At 42.3% G+C, this 20,696-nt stretch overlaps 1 protein-coding gene across 1 annotated transcript in view; it reads right to left on the reverse strand.

Moving 5' to 3' along the window:
• The window catches only part of kif26ba (kinesin family member 26Ba), a 56,465-nt gene extending 39,638 nt beyond the window's left edge, over nt 1-16,827 (reverse strand). Inside the window, exons 1-3 of the mRNA XM_068741143.1 lie at nt 16,768-16,827; nt 15,410-15,802; nt 89-802 (exon numbers count right to left, since the gene is read on the reverse strand). Coding sequence (XP_068597244.1) covers nt 89-802; nt 15,410-15,802; nt 16,768-16,827 — 1,167 coding nt within the window. The remainder of the gene's footprint in view (nt 1-88; nt 803-15,409; nt 15,803-16,767) is intronic.
• Nucleotides 16,828-20,696: the final 3,869 nt, after the last annotated feature.

The raw sequence follows: 20,696 nt of genomic DNA on the forward strand, positions 1-20,696 counted from the left end.
ACACATTTATTCAATGTCTGTTGGACATCATCTGTAGCGGCCTCAATGTAGAATCCACACTCACACACACACACACTTGGGGTCTTACCTGATAGGGATAGAGTGTAACTCCTCCATTAGTTCGGATCAGATGTTGGTGGGCCTGCAGAGCTGCTGTGCTCAGTACTGCTCCACTCCCATTACTACTAGTGTTACCAATACTATGGCCAGGGCTGCTTATTCCAGTCACCGGTTGTTGATGGGAACCAATTTTTCCACAAACAGGGGAACCATTTCTTCTCTCCAGCCCACTTCCAAGACCCAGTGAGCTGGGCTTGGACCCCAGTCTGTGGCTTGGACCTTGTGGTTGTGAGTTAGTGGTAGCAGCGCTGGATGTTTGCCCCGACAAAGGAGTCCCATGGCCAAGGTTAGATGATCCGTGGCTTGGGCTGGGTGTTGGAGTCTGGCCTGGGCTTGGGGAGGGCAATTGGGAGGATGAATGAGAAGGATGTGAAGCAGCTGAAGCAGCTGAGGAGGAGGACGAAGGAAGAAAAGAGGGAGCCCATTCTCGTGATCCAGCTCCAGAAGCTGACATAGAACCAGAAAGTCCTTGTGATCCATGTCGACCAATCAGGGCTGTAGATGATGAGGTTGGTGACAAATCCCACTGGTCAAGAGTGAGGACCATGCGCACAGCTTCCTGTTTGAGCCGCGTGAGGTGAGTGGTGCAGACGTCACACCGACTGTCGCGTTCGTTCCATGCCCGCCGAGAACTGTTTGGCACCTGAAGCTTATCGTGAAGAAGGAGAGAGAAGGATGGATCCTAGAGGGAGAGAAACAGAAAATGGGGATTTAGACTCACATCTGGAGGAATGAATGTGAGAAAACTGAAGAAAGAAAGAATAGCATGAAGAATGCAACGGAAGAAATACTTCAGAGATTGAATAAACTGTGATTATGAATATTTATAGGAAATCAAATAACGGTGCCATATAGCCAGGACACATAGTCTTCATAATGAAAAATAAATTATTTAACAGAATGCACAAAGGTTGTTTTTTTAAATACATTTTACTTATGAGAAATAATCTTGCCGGTTTTAACTGCAATTGAGAACTGTCAAAAACGTAAAATTGGAATTAGTAATGTGCAAACAAAATGATGTACAACCCACAAGCACAGCCGTCATTTCTAGGCAATTCATAACATAAAATCGGTCCTTTGTTTGCTCCGTTTTGCATTTTAAGAGTAAAACATGAGACTAGTCCATTGCTTTTTTTCACAAACAATCAAGTCTCTGTTAGGGCTTGGTGTTCTGAGGTTGTTAAACAACGCCTTCCGTTGTGCATAACATCAAACAGCTTCCATGCACTTCCAAAATTTACAACTTTTGTACTTTCACATGTTAACAGGTTCACTTTTCTGGTGGGCACAGTATGCCTGGTTAGTAGGTTTTCAAAGACCACTGAACTGGGAAATCAGCAATCAAAATCATAGACAGCAAGTCAACCAAAAAATATTATTTATTCTGAGTAAAAACGACCCATGGTAAACTAAAAATAATCTATTGTTCTATTTCTCATTTCTAAACTCATCTTGGTCCTCTGTATTTTTTGTCTAGTGTATCTGTATGCTTGTGTGTGTGTGTGTGTGTGTGTGTGTGTGTGTGTGTGTGTGTGTGTGTGTGTAGGTGTGTGCACGCACATGCACCAGCAGTCATACTGCGCTCTTTTGCATGCAGAAATGTCAATTCATGGGTGCACAGGTAGGCTATGTGTGCGTGCGTGTGCGTGTTTGTGCGTGTTTGTGTGTGTGTGAGTCTGCATAACTATTTTCCAGACTAATTGGTGCCACTCACAGACAAAGGTCACTCTAAATCTCCAGCATGACTCCCTGGTCTAAATGTTGAACTTCACAAGCAAAGCACACGCAGCCAAATCCACCAGATCTGTGTCTAAATCGTCTTTGGCCCATTTCCCCCAAATATTATCTTTTAAGCACTTTATCTGTCAAAAGGCCATTAAATGAAAAAATTGCAGTTTTCTGTCTTGCTTTACTCGAGGTCCTCAGCTTTGAGAGTGAGTTAAAAATGACAGAATATGGGATTGTGAGTTAATTAATTAATCACCAAGCGCAATGCACAGTGATGCAGTGGTGATAAGCACGCGACCAGTGGACCCTAGAACAAAAGTTGAGTTCTCTGGAGTGACAAATCAAGCTTCTCTGTCTGGATTTTGAGGTTGCCAGGAGAATGGTACTTGTCTGGCAGACACTGGGCCAAGTGTAAAGTTTGGTGGAGGGGGATTATGGTGTCAAGAATGTCTCTCAAAAGCTGTGCTCGGTGCTTCAGTTCCAGTGAAAGGAACTCTTCAGGCTCCAGCCTACCAAGATATTTTGGACAATTTCATGCCCAACAACCCAACTTTTCAAAAACACTCAGGAGATGGCCCCTCCCTGTTCCAAAGCACAGTGCACAAAGCAAGATCCATAAAGACACGCATGACAGCGTTTAGTGTTAAAGAACTTGAATGGCCTACACAGAGTCCTGACCTCAACTCGGTAGAACGCCTTTGGGATGAATTAGAGTGGAGACTGTGAGGCAACATTTGTGTCCGACCTCAGAGATGTCCTTCTGGAAGAATTGTCAAAATGCACACTCCCAAACATTGTGGGAAGTCTTCCTAGAAGAGTGTAGGCTGATATAGCTGCAAAGGATGTACCAGCAGCATATTAAACCTTGTTTAACAGAGGAATGCCACTCAAGTTCATACATGTGTGAAGGCTGGTTAGCAAATACTTTTGGCAATAATGGAAATTTAACATTTTCTCTGAAAATGCACTCCAGAATGTGGCACCTCTCTTATCTCTTGCACATATTTGTCTCCTCACGATATGGACTCTTTGCTACAAACCAGCTGCTCCTGCATTTTCCGAACACAACCACAACAAACCATATTTTCTCAAAAGCAACAAAATAATCCGTCAGAACAGCTGCTCAACCTGCTGGGTCTTTTATTTAATAGACTCACACTATTAATCAAAGTGATTGTAAGCTTCCCTTGTGTAGAGGAGCTTGATCAATACACAAGATATAGAGATGCAGCATTTGTGCATGTGTCTAATCAATAATCATGAATTAAGATGTTATCTCAGCAAATGTAGATAATTTCAGACATTTAATCTGACATTAAAATAATAACACAGAAGATTGACGAAGATGATGGACAACCAGAGAGCGAAATAATGAGCTGCTGATAGGTGGAATGAAGCGCATCAATTGTCTCATCAATACACAGAAAATACATTTTATAGCATTAAAACTCATCCTTTGTGTATATATGTCATTATTTTTTCTCATTATATTCCAGTTTTATATTAAAAAAAACTCTAATTTGCACCCAAAAATCTTTCGATGTGTGAAAAAGAGAATGAATGTAGCGTACTGTCTGCCACTCAAAATGAGCCCTTATCAATAACAAGTCTGTTTCCTTTCCTCAGTCAATATACAACCTACTCGCGAGTGTGTGTGTCTGTGTGTGTGTGTGTGGATAAATGTGTGTCCATACAAAGATACATTTCATCTCATAGCAAAATGCACACTCTTCACATGAGAGCTGACTGCTAGGCTGCATTAACAAACCACAAACCCACAAGACACACACAAACACACACACAAATATGCATACACACATGCACACACACACACACACAAGCATGGAGCTGAAATATTGGCCAGCATCTGGGTGAAATGTGTTAGTGAGTGTGTATTTGTAGATAAAGGTTACCGTGTTGCCCGGGAAAAACAAGTCTATAACAAATTGAACATGGTTTTTGAACATATAAATATTATACACACATTTGGGCAGGCATACAATCACACACAGTTCTGGCTGACATCACACACACTCCAGGCTACAACATATAAGCTACTTGTGTGTGTGTGTCTCTCTCTGGGCCTCTCTCACACACACAAAGCAAACATGTTTGCAGATTGACACGCGCGAGACGCGGCAGACTGGAGCAGAGAGCCAGGCTGCAGACACATTTTAAATACAGTTGACTATTTATGAATGCATTTATTAAATTTTCCCCTGTAGGTTCAATAATCCTGCTTATAGGGTTACGACACATTTCCTGCTACCTACTACTGAGTTTGTAGCATCTGTGTGAGGGAGGGAACAGTAATAAGAGCAGCCGTGATAGGACGAGCAATCAGGATACGGCAAATCTCCAGGGCCGCCGCAAATTCAAAATGAGTGTATCTGCATGAATACAAAATCATGATAATTAAAATTACATCCATTCATCTTCTTGAACATGAGATGATCTCAATCATCTCGTCTACAGATGCTTGCGGGTCACGGGCCTGCTTCAAGCAAGAGGCGGGGTACACCCCAGACATGTCGCCAGTGCATCACGGGGCCCACACAAAAGATAAACAATCATTCACACACACACTCACTCCTACCGACAATTTGTGTAAACTAATTCACCTAAGTTGCATGTACCAGGCTCAAATTCTATCTGTGTTGAGTGTGTATGTTCTTCCCGTGTCCGCAGGGGTTTTCTGGGGGGGGTTCTCTAGTTTCCTCCCAAACATACAGCTTAGGTGAATTGGTTACTCCAAATTGTCCATAGGTGTGTGTGTGCGTGAATGGTTGTCTGTCTCCACGTGGCCCCACGATGCACTTGTGACCCTTCTGGGGTGTACCTACCTCTCACCCATAGTAAGCTGGGATAGGCTCCAGCACGACCCACGACCCGGTAACCGACTATGCGGTCCAGAATATGAATGAATAAATGAATAATTTTAAAAATATAGTCATTAACATAATCTTTCCCTGAGAATAGGTATACACTGTTGCCATGGAAATACAAAAAGGTAGAAGCCTTTCTCAATAACAACCAAATGCAACCACCTTAATAAAGATGAGATTTCGTCACAGACGTTCTCAGAGATGTGAATGCAACGTTCCTGTGCATTTTCTTTCAGCAGCATTCAATGAAGAGTTGTGGAAAAGGAATGAAAAATTGAGCAGTTGTATTTTACTGACGGCTCTAGTTAGTAATTATAAATTGAGTTTGAGGTGGATAAAAATAAACTAGCCTACTGATTGCAGTAGGCTAGTTTTGAATCATGAACAGTTTCCTGACAGAACAGGGAAAGAGTGATCTTTGCCAAAAATGTGTATGAAAAGGAGCATTTAATCTCCCCTGGCCTCTTTGGTCCACTCTGTGTCTCCCACGCACTCAAACACGTCGGCACAGCAGACAGGCGACGGAAGGAGCATGAAGTGGACATGGAGTATGGCCCTTGAGATCAGGGCCTGCCTACTCCAAATTAGCTGAGTTTTGGGCAGCAGCCAAGCTGCCTGATTGAAAAGAGAGAGACGTAGTTTCACACACAAACATATATTGGCTGGGTGATTATTTGTTACCTCCATTAGGGAAGTGATGTTTTTGCTGGCATTTATCTGTCTGTCTCCCTCTTAGCAGGATAACTCAAAAAGTTACGAGCAGGTATTGATGAAATATTCAGGAAATGTTCGGAATGTTACCAGGAACAGATGATTGAGGAATTTACGTCTTTAAAATGTTTTAATAGTCGGTTTCCCTTACTTTCACATAACATTGATTGTGTGTAGATGAAAATGTTTCTTAGTGAACCTTGATACCTCCTCCCTTGTCTCTTTCACACATCCCCTCGCCTCCGAGTTCATCTGTTTTCTGTGAGTAAATCAGTCATTCTCAGCCCCGCAGATCTTCTGGAAGAGAGAGATTAATTTCCTTCTATAAGGGAAGAAGAATGCCTGCACTCTCCTAAGCAAGGATGAAAACGCCATATTTATTTACTTCTTGTGTTTCCTGGTTTCTTCACACATGCACACACACACACACACACTTCTCAGCAGGTGTAGGATCAGTGTATTCATGCAGAAGATGTGCAGACAGTCTCTTGCACCTGCTCTGACAGGACACACACAGCAGGAGTGTAACAGAATCAAGGAGGAATAATAAAAAATGAAAACCAGCAGAAAGACAATGTAAAGAAAACACCATAAATTTTGTGTGTGTGTGTCTGTGTGTCTGCAGGTATATTGTGCATCTATCTGTCAGCGTCAGTAGTGGCCCATCATCATATACATTTGTTTAATGTCGGAGAATGATAGTGTGTGGAGAGTAATCAGTCTGCCGTCTGTATGTGCTGGGCCAAGGTCAGCAATACAGCGGTTATAAATAACACACACACACACACAGGTGGATGAGCACACATTCAGGACAAATGTTACAAATACTCACAGAGAGGTCAAGTGCAGGCCTTTCTCTCCTTCCCTCGAGAACACACAGCCCGTCCCTCCCAATGTCTCCCCAATAATCAGCCCTTACTCTCAGGAGAAGTTAACTAATGCCATACATTTACTGTAACATACCTAAATACATTCAAATGCAGTATGAGTGAGACAGGAACATACATGGGAAAAAAAAAACTCTACCAATGACAAAAAAAAATCGTAATCTGCCCAAAATGTTTTTGCGCCTTTGCACAGAATCCGTGACAAACGTGAAGCAAGATTCCTGCTCATTAGTGATGAAGGCTCTTGATTTATGGTGCTAGAGCATTAAAGGCTGCAGCCTCTTTTCACAACTAATTCAATGCCACTGTTTCAGTCACACCCTCAGCACCACAGAGGATATTAAGCTGCCATTAGCACCTCACATACCTCAAAGAGGCCATATATTATTTCAACAAGCACATTTTGCAATTCAGTAATTGTTATTTAACATCTTTATTTTTCATGGATATGCAAGCCACAGTTGCTGAATATAAAATAGTACAATATATAGAATTCACTAGTAGAACACCCTACTTAAACCACTGATGAGGATATCAATCAATTCCAAGAAAAACAATGCATCAAATAATCTCTCTAACAATAGACTTAGGCTAGATAGCATTAGAACATTATCATGCCTAACTTATAAAGGTCTGACCAAATGGAAGGAGCAAGACTTTCTGTGAGGAGTTTGCATGTTCCCCTCATGCGTGTGTATGCATGGTTCTCTCTGGGTCCTCCCACCATCAAAAACATGCAAATTCACTGTCACTTTCCAAAGTCTTTACTCTTTGCTGCTGTGAGTGCAGGGAAGCACAGTTCACCCAAAGACATTACTAACTTCTACTAAATTTCTGGAGACAAGCCACTGTCACGGAGCAAGGAAAGGGTCTTTAAAAGCGGCCTTCAGAGACTCTTTGAAGCAGTTTCTGAGGCCGATTTGGTGACGTCCTTTGGGCCGCAGCCTGCCAGATCCGCCGCTGTTTGGGCTCAACGCCCATAATTAATTGCCTATTTTGATGCTGTCATGAATGATTTTGGGATAAATGCTCATTAGCCATTCTGCTCCACATTTTTGTTTTCCTCACTGGACACACAAATGCAAATGTACAAAAATAGCATTGCTTCATCGGAGCGAAGTGGGATGTTAAAACCTGATCAAAGAAGGTACAAAAAAAGAACTAGAAACAGATGCTACAAATAGATTAGATCAACTAAACACATTCCCGCTTGCTGCCGGTCTTGTCATGCTCTCATGCAAACATAAAAATTATTTGTGAGTGCATTTTTCATCATGCATATTTAAGTGTGTGTGTCTGCTGAGCTGTGTGTTTATTATGTGTGAGCAAGGCTGCCTTCCCATTAACAACACAAGGCACGAATCTTATCCCAGGTTATACGACGTAAACTCTACAGACGAGCCCCCTGCTGCAACGTAAACAAGCTCATGACTGGGAGAGAGGCCATTTTTATTAGCTGCCTGTAAATGATATAAATTCATGCCTGTTTTTGTAGTTGGACATTGCTTCCTGGCTCTTTTTAAACTGGGGTGATATTTGCAACAGAGTCACCTGTAAATGAAGCATTTGCTACCAAAGCACACAAATTAGGCTAAATCCAATTGAGGCCTGTTTATACAAATGAGTCTCATAGGGCACGGTGGCGTAGTGGGTAGCGCTGTCGCCTCACAATAAGAAAGTACTGGATTTGAATAATATCTTGTGTATGTTTAAATGTTCTCCCTGTGTCTGGATGGGTTTTCTTGTTTTGTCCCACCCCCAAAAACATGCAATTTAGTTGAACTGATCACTTCAAATTGTCCGTAGGTACGAGTGTGTGTGTGTGTGTGTGTGTGTGTGTAGGTGTGTGTGTGTGCGTGAATGGCTGGCGACGTGCCCAAGGTGTATCCCGCCTCTCACCCATAGCAAGCTGTGATAGACTCCAGCAACTCAAAGCGGAAAAGCGGCTGCCGCCATCCATCCATCCATCCATTTAAAAAAAAAAAATGATGGATGAAATATGTTTCTCACTCTTTTATGTCCTCCATCTGCTTTTTAGCTATTTTCCCATGCCCTCCATCCTATCCATTTTCTTCTATATCCACCACCATTCCTCAGACTGCCTCCCACTCTCTTTTCCATTCGTCCCTAATTCTCTACCCTTTTCTCTCTCTCCATGACAGTGATAAATTGCCTCTAGGCTGGGCAATCCATTATGCCATATCCCACACCTGAACACACTTTCTCTGTCCTCCCCTCTCTTTTTTCCCCCATCCATTGGTTCCTCCCTCCAGGATCCTTCCATCTCAAGGTTAGTGAGGCTTACACAGCGGAAGCCAAAGGTAAAGATCTGCCTGACAACTCCTAATATGTGAGAGTATACACAAGAAAACAACACGCGCACAGAAATATAACATTTATTATTTGCACAAATAAAATTTAATTCCAGTATCTGACAGACCAGGGATTATAATAAATGCTAAAGAATACACCTTAAACCTCCTTGGGGTGTGTGTGAAATATCGTGGAAAACTACACTCTCATAACCATGAACGTTACGGGCTTGATTGCTCTTTTCCAGGCTTCGTAATCACACAGTAGCACCCATTCACACTCAGGAAAGCATCCACAGTGCCCCACTGTAGAGCGTCTGAGGCTCCACTTAGAGGGAGCAGCTAAGGTTGGAGACTCCCGCTCAAGAGATGCGTTGTTATTAAGCGAGGCGAAGCTTATTTACCCAGGGTTCACATGGAGTCAACGTGACGACAGTCTGGTCACAAATCTGCATCGCCGCCTGCTAGATCGCTATTGCTCCAGAAAAAATGATCAGCAAGATTGCTTTAGATTTGTCAGATATCCAACAGATGCTTCAGTGAAATTTAATATATCTTACAAAAGGAGCCAACAGAGATATTTGGAGATAAGGAATAAAGAGGGACAAGCCTGTTTCGTGTAACTCTCTGTGACACTGTATGTAGCCTGGCGTTCAGTCAATAACAGATAACAGTAAACAACAGCAACCATTTCATAGCCTCAAAATCGAGTCCCGCAGGCTCAATCTGCTCAAGGTAATTGGAAAGTTTAACGACTCGAGGCTATTCTCTGTGTCTGATTGAAGCACGGACTGGGAACAAACAAGCAATTTAATGCTCTCTCTCCCTCTCTCTCTCTTTCTGTCTCACACACACTCACAAAATCGCTTCCCATTTATTCCCAGAGGTAGAAACGTAGAGGAATGCGGGGAGATGCACGAGAATGTCATTCCAAGATTAAATAAAAGAGGTTTTACACTGTGCAGTGGCGGTGTCATCGACATTAACTGACTGTGTTAGCTGACTAGTGAAATGAAAGTTAACATTAATCTCACTATAATTTGATTATTTTGTTGTCTTGCCGTAAAAAAAATAAAATGCTATTTCAATTTAAGCAATGCTTACGGACGGTGCCCACTTCACTTGAGTAAATCATAAGAAATAAAACAATTTCGGAAAAGAAGTGCAGTGCAGTGAAGAAGAGAAGTTAGCATCAGCAGAGAATTGTTGGAGGCGGAAAAAACTTCAAGTCTGTCATCAAAATCAAAATGAATAAATCTGTTGATCCTTTTTTGCCATTTAACTTTAACAAGTCAAAACATTCATATTTTGACATGAACAGAAAGATAATCACCTTAAGCATCATTAAATGCACACAGATAGAGCTGCTATCATAGAGGTGCTTTATTTGTATTTATTTTACGATTGTAGCCATCATTTAAATCAACCCACCAACATACACATAAAAATCTGTGTTAGATTTAATTGGGATTAAGTCAAGTACAAACACACGCACTGACAATTCTTCACACACAGCAACACACATTCACATCATCGCAGTCGCTCACACCTCATGACATTTTCTTGGTGTGAGAAGCTGAAGATAGATGTGCTGTATCTAACGGTTTGATAGTTCATAGAGGCGCACGCCTGCGTGTGTGCATGAGGTTTGTTCGTGTGAGTGGGTGTGTGTGTTTCTGTGTGATAGCTTATGACAGCAGCAAGTTAACGATAAAAGTGTTTTTGGCAGCTCTTTAAATACACTATTCAGCGATGAAAGACCTCACAGTGTCATGGAGTGCCGGATCTGCCACCCGCGAGGACTGGAACGCTGGGACATTTTCGTACCTCATCTCTGCTCTGGATTATGTAATCAAAAAGTTTTAAAGCATCTGAGGAAAACACACAGGGAAGAAAAATAATGTCTGATCTTGGGGCGTTAGGGTTATTATTAATAAAGTAATTATCATCACATACAGGAGACATTTCTACAATAAGATGTAAGACAAGACATTGGTTCCTTGTGCTTTTTCTTATTTACGACATAGGTAGGAAATTCTGCACAATGTGATGCTGGACTACGTAGCACAAATATCTGACAGCAGTTTGTTGCATTAATGAAATGTATGAAATATTTGATTGTATGAACTTTAGTACATCGTTCTTCTTCTTCATCAAAAATAATAATAATCTAAATGATTTCAATCAGCCACTTAGCGGATGTAGCAGCTCAAACATCAAACTGCTGCTGGCATCCGCTGAGCAAACACAGTGCTTTACAAAATCAACAACTGGGTCGAATAATTTGTGTTTCCACTAAATTTCCTAATGAATGCACGTTGGCAAATTCAAATTCATCATCTGCCATCTTTTGGAACGGAAAAAAATATATTCTGCCGACAGGTTTCACACACACATTGGTTGACGATGGCAGCCTACCATCTGGAGCAGTTAGTCTAATTAAACGTACCCGCTCTGGGTCAGTGGCTGCAACGACAATGATAGCACTATTAGGAAAAACAGTTTTCCTTCTTTTCTCTAAATACTCATTTCCCCCTCTAACATCCTGCTCCTCTTCCTCCTCCTTTCATTCTTCTAAATCTAAATCTTACTTACTCTCTCCCCCCCCCCCCCTCCCCCCATCCTATCTCCAGAAACAATTGGTATAAGAGTATGTCTTCGTAACTGTGTTTTTTCTACGAGATAATGTAAAGTGTGGGAAAATTGCCATGTGGATCTCCCAGGAGGATCTTTAGACTTCATACCAGAGAGCCCACTGATTGAGATCTGTAGACTGAGATGACAGGAGTAGATGGGAAGCTGTTGCATCCATTCATGGTATTGTACATTATTGCTCTGACAGGATTCATTTGGAAAGGACTCAAGTATTTGCACTAATGAGATGAGCATGTTTAGGAAAATAATTCGGCATGCTGGTGATACAAATTTATACAAATGTGTTTTTAATACCAGGGGAGATTTCTATATTTCTTAATGTTACATAGTCACCCAATGTATGAAACAATAATTGCATTTTTAACACATATTCAAAATATACACTATATTCTCTCTCTTATGTATTATTTTTTCAGTTTTAAACGATGAAACTGAAACACAGAGGGTGCGGTAAAAGCAGGATCCTGAGGTGGTGCGTATACGTGCTCTCATTGGGGGATGGTTCAAAGGGAAATAAACTCAGTGAGAAGCTTTTAGATTCTACCTGCATCAGCATCCCTCCCTCTCCTCACAGACACTCAGCCATCCTTCCACACAGTCTTGCTGTTGTTGATGAAGCCACTTCTTTATAGGGTAATGTCGTTCACACCAGAGAGGTATCAGGAGGGCGCGATCGCTCTCTTGTTCTAATCACACACATCACATCTCTTTCTCTCACCCGCAGACACACACACGTTTGCACACTCTGACTAGCTACATATATATATATTTCCTCTTATCTTTTGCTTAAAACACACACACACACACACACACACACACACCTCACAATACGAGCTATTACTCACATGAGCCAACTCCCTGGCTCTCACTAACATGCACACAGCTATGAGGAGCCCATTAATGCAGATGGAGATATGTATGCGGCTCACATCTGTCACATGTCGCCGCTGTGGCTGCACCAGGTACCAAGGGAGGCCTGATTCTGTAGTGGTAAGGGGTTTGGTTATTACAGGATCGCAGGGTACCTGTGCAGAAATAATCCCCTTTGAGGGAAGACTACGCAGCGATAATAATCCACCATTTGGTTTGGCATCAAGACTAATTACAGATAAATTGCTGGCTCTGGTGAACATGCTTGGTGACTGGTAATATTTAATGTGATTACATCCATAAGTGGGATGACCCCATTTGTTTATGTGTGTTGGGAAGTCATCTACAGATGACAGACTATAATGCTCAGTCTCGAGTTTGCTTGATTGTCTTGGATATGACTAGTAATTCCACCGTTTTATTATGTGGCTTATTAAAATGATTAAAGGAATGTTGGTGTTTTGTACGGAGGATCTAAACGTGCATTAGAATGAAAATGATAGTGCTGCGTGAATATACTGTATATACATTTTTAAGCTTGTAAAAACAACTCTTGTGATTTGTGATCAATATGTTGTAAAATGTAGAAAGGAAAATCTTCGAGAAACGAGGTTTCACTGCATATATATATATATATGACATTATACATTAATATATAAACATGTCCACAAGGAGGGAATATATTCACAAACATCTCCTTTTTTGGTTTCATTTTATGTCTGAAATGGAAATGTATATGTTTCATTTCATAAACATACATGGTTTAATCTTCCAGCTGACAGGAAGCAGACACATTGTTGGCAACTAAAGCACACACACACACACACACAGCTGAATTGGACCAACCAGAACAAATTCATCCTGAATCCATTTATGACTTGGGCGTTGATATAAAAGATGGACATGCATGAACAGATAGTCACAGCCGTGTCCACAGCAGCAGAGAAGGGACAGAGGCCTTAAGTGAGCACAGCTGTGGAGCCAGATGTGCTTCACAGTCCTGTGGTCGCAAGCGTGTGTGCATTTACGTGTGTGTGTGTGTGTGTCTGAAGCTGAAAACCTCCTCTGTTCAATCTCATCTCTCAAACAGAACACTCTTATGCCTATACTGCCCCATGCAATATGACTGTCCGTCTGTCTCTCCCTCTCTCCCTACTTCCACTCCTCTCCAGCTGACTAATAGCAGCAATAAAGCTATACAACCACTATTACCTTAAATAGACGGCTTTTTAATTTGAGGATTTAAGTCAAGGCATTAAAAAAAAGATACTATATTTATCCGTTTTCTTTTATGCCTGTCATCAGTAACTCTCTCAGATCACCTTTATCTCCCTTCAGTCTCTTCACCTGTAAATCGTGGCGCCTCAAAGCCACCGGGGAGCAGACAACTCCAGTGTGATTGATGAAACGAATCTATGAAGCCCTACAAAAAAAGTCTACTACACTTGATATAATTCTGTGTTTTTATTCTAGTTGTGAAGGGTCGCATAAGTCTTATGGTCCGATGACAAGGGCAACAGCACAGCAGGAGGACACACATACACACACCTTGAATGCTGATTTGTCACATTTGGTGAAGGAGAAGCATTATGGGTTCAGCTTTTCCCTGACAGCAAACACCTGCACAGGCCAGTTCACTCTTGCAAGATGAGTTTGGTGAAGAAACAAGGAGATCACAATTATCGAAGCTTGTTTTAAAACCAAGAAATTCCGAGTTACGTCATGAACCAGAAAAGATTTAAATAACCGTTCTGTTTATATTATTATTTTTACCTCTCTTCTTGTGAACCCGAGTCAGTTGACTCACTAGATAAGTGTGAGGCAGTCACATCCTGCTGCATACAAAGTCCCATATTTTCCCACTCATTCTAATTCATACTTTCAAGTTGAATCTGAAGTGGTTAAAAATAATTATTGACATATGCAGAAATATTTGCCACAAACACACCACATCTACACCAATTATAATCCTGCATGTTCATTGCCTGTGCTTATTCTACACCGTAATAAAGTTAACCACACTGGGTAGGCATTAATTAGCCCGAACTAAATAACATTTTAATTCGTGGCCTGCCCACTGACAGTCCCCATTAGCCCCACCGTTGCCAACAGTTTCTAACACTTATGTTCTTGAGCTAATAAGAAGCCACTGCCTCTACTTCTCTCTGTCATACTGGCTGCATAGTAAGTCTCTTCTTCCTACTGTGGTCCTGCATCTGTCTCTCGCTAGATGCACTTTATTACCCCTGTGGTGCAAAATGCATGCTAAAGTGTTACCAATTAACTCTAAATCTGATGTGCTGACACGCAAACTGAAATCCAGACAACTGCAGCACAACAATTCTTTTTTTAAATTACTGAACCCGACTGTGGCATGTTTAATAATTATGCAAAAGTAAAAAAGATGTGCCAGAAGGAAAGATTTTCATGCTCTCAATGTATTTTCTATTTGCCATTTTGTGAGCAAGACAGACAAAACCAGCCAGCAATTTTCTTCCACTTTTTGGGTCGCAAGATTTGCTGGAGCCTATCCCAAGCTTGCTATGGGTGAGAGGCGGGATACACCCCGAATGCGTCGCCAGCGCACCATGGCGCATATATCATATTATACAAATAAAATAAAAATAAAATGATGATTAAATATGAGAAATAACATACAACTGAATCATAACTCAACTATCAACACTCTGGGACTCAATCTGCCTGATTAGAATCACAGTGTTACTGGAGTTCAGATTGATTATATGGATTATCCACAGAAGAAAATTAATCATGTGTCAAAGATTGCAACAAAACAATCCCAAAGGATTTTAATAGTTTATCATCTGTCATGTTAATTCCCTTCAAACGAGAAAAGGCAACATAGAATAAAGCACCAAGACAAAATGTTAAATAGTCGTCTGCGTCATCTATTCTTTTCGTCTTTGCATCGTATCAGTAACCGTTACTGTAACGGCTTCAGATAAGATAATTATTCTGCATCCCAAAGGCTCTTGAGTCTCTTTTTCACAGTTGATCGAGTAACGGTTGGGCTTTTTACAGCATGCTTGTGATTTATGAGAACAATAACTCACGACGGCGCTGTAAGCGAGGGAACGAACAGAGGCCTCGTCGTTCATGAGCAACCATGTTCATGTGTCACTGTCCAAATGCCACAGTCAATGAAGGGAGGAGGGAGTTACAAACACAGTCAGAAACACCACAAGCCAAGAGGACCGGTAGATAGTCTGGACTTTACCTTGCTGGAGTAAGGTCCAGGAATGAGCAGTTTCAGGGCTTGTCTCTTCAGCTCTGTCAGCCTTGCGTTGCAGTTTTCACACCATGTCCCTCTTTCACTGCCAGGGGAGCTTCCACTGCCCGAAGCCGGTGATCCTGTCCCAAACCCTGGGGAACCACCCAGTGAGCCAGGCGATTCGGTTCCAATCCCCGGTGAAATGGTCCCTGGTGATCCAGAGAAGGACCCTGGCGAGGAGATTCCTGAGCCTGGGGAAGGGGTGCCTGTGGAGCTCGGCATGGAGCCTGCTCCCTCCGGGACAGGACGTGTGTTGGACCGAGTGGTTTCCTCGTAGGCCTTTTTGTACCACGTATCCGGGAAGAAGGAGGCGGATTTAGTGGGGGAAATGTCAGGCATCTGTGGAAAAAGATCATGAAATGTTCATTCTAACGTCGGTCTGCCTTGTCTGTCGGACAGACAGACTGACTGTCTGGGCATAAGAACAGCTGTAAGATCAGCAATCAGGATCAGGCTCCTGTGAAGCCGGAGGTTGAAGTTCCAAGTTCGTTTGAATTAAGAAGGGAATTCATCACACAATTTGCAATTCCAGAGCCCTGCTGTTGTTCATGCAATCGCTTTTCTTGTTTTGGGCAGAATATTCAGGAGTCACTGTATTTCATTTCATCTTAGACAAAGGCCATGGGAAGTAGTCAGAACTAATATCCAGGCATTAAAATGGATCAGACAAAAAAAAGTGCACTAATGGAGAACAACGGACGACTTTTCGGGCCTATCACGATGCTGGACCCCAAGTTAAGATAGTCGAAATATTAGATGCAGACATTACCCATCTAAAAAACATGAAGTCAGATTCTGTGTGGTGTTTTTTCTCTTTTTTAGGCAGCCGCATGAGAACATCAAATGAGCCACCATGAAAACAGAACACTAGATGTGGCTGCGTTAATGCAGTTGATGTGGTGCCTGAACGGAGTATCTGGGGGGGGGGGGGGGGGCAATGAGCAATGAGTAGGTTGATAGGGGGGGGGGCGCATTATGTAAGTCATAAATTAACACTACTTGGGCTGATGAAGGTAAAGTCAGTGTCATGGGTGTGTGTCACTGGTTCATGATACACGTGATCTTCACTAGACAATTAACAAAACGATAAAAACAATTAACAACGCAGCCAGACGTGCGCTTTCATCAGTTCCATGAGAAATAATGAAAGTGTGGATATAGGTAACAAGAATATGTGGCTACAGGTTTGAGATGAACAGGATGTGCTCCCACCCAGGATGGATGATAAGCGGCGCATGCTGTTTACCAAAGCCCACAGGTGACAGAGGTGTGTGTGCCCCCCCCCCCCGGAATGAATAACCTACCCCATGTTTTCTGCTTCGGCTGCTCACAGACCTCTCCTTGGTCCCCGACAGCGATGTCATGTTGGAAGTGAGAGGAGGTGAGGAGGAGAGGAGAGGAGAGGAGAGGAGAGGAGAGGAGAGGAGAGGAGAGGAGAGGAGAGGAGAGGAGAGGAGAGGAGAGGAGAGGAGAGGAGAGGAGAGGAGGAGCGGAGAGGAGAAAGAGTCTTTGCTGCTGCTTCACATTCAAAAAGACACCGCCGGATCGATATCAATTAGCAGCACCGCCCCTGCAGTTTGCTCCTCTCAGTAAGAATAAACACCCCTCGCCGCTTACAAACGCATGTAACCGGTCGCATCCCCCATTCGGTCACCAAAATAGAAAATCCATGCTGTTGCTTCTGGAGGAGAAACCTTGGATTACTTGTAACAAACAAACAAACAAACAAACAGACACCCTGTTCATTCACGCAGGTCGTGCGTGGAAGCAACAGACCGCTCCCTGACGCAGAGGCTCTGCTCAGCAGCGCATCGCACCTATAGACGCTTCTCTCCCATCAGCTCTGCGGCGGAGGCTGGACAGGTAAAAAAAAATAAAAAATACACAAATAAAATCCGCCTCATGGACAGCCGACAAAGAGACGACTCGTTGTGTCGGATATGATGCGGAATAAACCAGCCGGTTCTGCGTTGTTTCAACTTCAAGTGTTCCTGCCGCACTGCCCTGTTGACTTTCTGAAGCTCCGCATTCTGCCGAGGCCAGAGACGGACTGGAGACAGGAGAGAGGCGCACGTTGCAGGAGGGCGGGACCGTCCGCCCCCCCCCCCCCCCCCCCCCCATCAACCGCACGAAGCAGACATCCAGATGTTTCAGGTGAGGGGAGAAAACAGGACTTCTTATTCCGGATTGTTATATTTCTCTGAGAAGTTGTCAGATTATTATTTTTTTAGTCGGGGGTGGAGGACGCATAAGATCTATTTCTAAAATTCTGGATATAACTGCTTTCCATCCCCAATGAGGATGTGGCTTTTTCTTGTTTGACATATCGAAACATTTATGTATAATTTATTTATTTATTTGTAGTATATTTTTATTTCTTTTATTTTGTATTTTTTTTCAGAATACGTTTAAAGTATTTTAATTTACCAAATTTAACACAACAAACGTAGTGGTATGTGAAAATATATTGCATTATTTCCTGTGGTGCATTTCCAGAATGTCATTTAAAATATTTTTCATACATCTTCATCAAATTAGATACGGACCAGCTGTAAAGGAGGGAGGGATGGTCTTCCTCAATGAAACAGTCTGCCGATAAGGTAAAAGCCTTGGATGGAGACTGAGAATAACTGAGATGGGAACCAGAGCGGGCCATGAAAACAGAAGATCAGTGTGAAGGTGCAGTCTCGATTCAAATTTGTAACATTCTCAAACACATTTTTTGAACCCCTGGAATACTCTACTTTTGTCTTCTCTCTTAAATGTTCATTACAGCAGAAATCCTCCTCCTCAGGGACCGGTGCAACCTCCAGATTGTGGCCCACCCTTCAGTCAGACCTGCCCCGTTTGCTGACTCTATGGGAGGTGTTCGTGCTGCTGAATTTACTCAGCCAACATCACTATAGAACTATGACATCATTCTCCTCAACAAGAGGAGGATTAGTCATCTGGGATCAGTTGGATAAACGCATCATGATGTCATTAACTCTCAAGATTTCAGACTAAAAACTATACTCAGAAAAATGTGTCACTTTTGACTAAATCTTGTATGTTGAAAAGGATCACAAATCCTTGCTTACATGTAAATTAAAAAACAATTTTAAAACACATGAAAAGGTTTTATCACAATTAATCCCTTGATTTCACAAGGGATTATGGTCCAAGACTCTTGAAGGGTGCAAAAATCAATATAAGAGAAGTAATCTTTGTGCATTACCTTCTCAGTTTTTCTTGTAATGGAGGAGATAATAAGACAGCATGAAGTCACTGACTTGCTTTTCTTTTGAAACGACCTGTTTGAGTGGATACACATTGCCCTCTACTGTTGGCATAAAGACATCGCTATAAATATACAGAAACCCAGCAGGATGATGGACTGAGGCCAGCGACTGACTGGGAAAAAAAAAAACCTTGCTTGATATTTAATGGATAAACGCATCATGATGGCATGTTTTGCGAATGTACAGCAGGTTTGACAAACATTAAATATAAATCAAGTTTTTTTTTTTCTAACGTGGTTAAGTAGCACTTTAAAATGAGTTTATAATTAAGTCAAATGAAGATTTATTAACTATTTCTATTAGGGGTGTCAAATTATCGTGTTAATTATTTAAAATGTTCCCACCAAATTCCATGTTTAATATTAACAAGTTGTTAATATAAATAAACAAAATCACATCCGGTTAGGCAGGTTCATTTTAAACTGATCTCGTTTAAGAACAAAAGGTTGAAAGAGAAGCTGTTCGTGCGGATGTAATACCGGTAAGTGGGAGGCATAAAACCGGAGGGTGTCAGTATCTGCGTCGTGGACGCGAGCTGCCGCCAAAACAACCCGAAGAAGAAAAAGAAGCCGAAGAAGAAGGAAAGAGGAAGTGTATGCGGAAACGTGCAGGATACTGTCTGTGAACTGTGTTGCACCGTCGTTGTGTTAGAAGTGCCAGCTGGCGATAAGTATTTATAACACAAATTGGAATTTTGTGTTTAGATCGTGAGAATCTAGACGCGCCGCTACCTTGCGTGCTACCTTGAGACAGTAGCTAAGTGTAGCTAAGTGTAGCTAAGTGTCTGCAGTTCAACAGCTGATTGAGGTGAGGCGGCGTTTAATACCTGTCATCGTTACCTTTCGCTGCAAGTGCGTTTGTGTGTTAGTCGCTCGTTGGCAGTGATTCCTGCTTGAACTGCCGTTCGGGACTTCTGCTTGCAATACTTGATATTTGTGTATTAGCGAGTTACTTTAATGATTGTCACTGTAACATTGTCGTCTGTGCTAAATTGCAATATCTGCGGTGATTGCTGTGCGATGTACAAATCTTGGGCAGAAAGGGACTTCAGAAGGTGAAATGAACAAGATATTTAGCGTGACGGGTGAAATGGCTTGTTCAAATGGTTCCGTCTTTGTTTGTGTTAGCAGCTGCTACATGCGCGACTGTTTTGTTATGCGTTGTGTAACACAGCTGTGGAACGGTTTGCCTTTTGACAGCCGGGCGCCAGCGGTTCGGGCTAAAGTCGCGCTGGGCCAATGCTCATAACTCATGAGATCTTCTGTCAAATGCGATCCAGGAATATCCTTTCAAGACGAACACTCAACCAAGTCACTCGGCAATGAAAGGTGATAAAGCTTCTCTTCATACTGTTCTTGAGATGATGCCTAAATGGGCGTCTAAATACAACTGTCGGTGTGATCTTTTCAGGTAGACGCTGGAAAACCAGGAAAAGGACACTTAAAAATACAAAAAAAGGAAACGGCACCGGAGACACGAAGCCGGTGGCTGTAAGTGATCTTTCTACGCCCAGCCAGTTGGCAAAAAGCTCTAAAAGAAGCGCAACAACAAGAGACGAGAAACATGGAGAACAGACACAAGAATCGTCCTCCCGTCGCATCCGGTCCGACTTTTCAATGCACCCCCCTGGAGAAAAACAAATGGGGCCACAATACACTGAATTCTTCACTCAATCAAAGGTCAATCTATTTTTCAATCAATAATTTGCGAATTTCAAACTGACAGTTTTTTCACCTTGCACACACACACTCAGTGTTGTATATTTTTTTGACTCAAAATGCCTGTTCTGTTGTAGACAGAAGAGGAAGCGTCATCACGCTCCAGGTCGTCGTCTCAACGCACGTGTAGCCGTGTTTCACAAGCAAGACAACTTAGAAAAAGTTCAGCAAAGGAGCAAACGCTGACCTGCATTCAGAACAATGGGCCGCTCGTAAAGAGGCGACGTGGGAGAC

The sequence above is a fragment of the Brachionichthys hirsutus genome, chromosome 1, assembly GCF_040956055.1.
Source record: "Brachionichthys hirsutus isolate HB-005 chromosome 1, CSIRO-AGI_Bhir_v1, whole genome shotgun sequence".
Taxonomy (NCBI): Eukaryota; Metazoa; Chordata; class Actinopteri; order Lophiiformes; family Brachionichthyidae; genus Brachionichthys; species Brachionichthys hirsutus.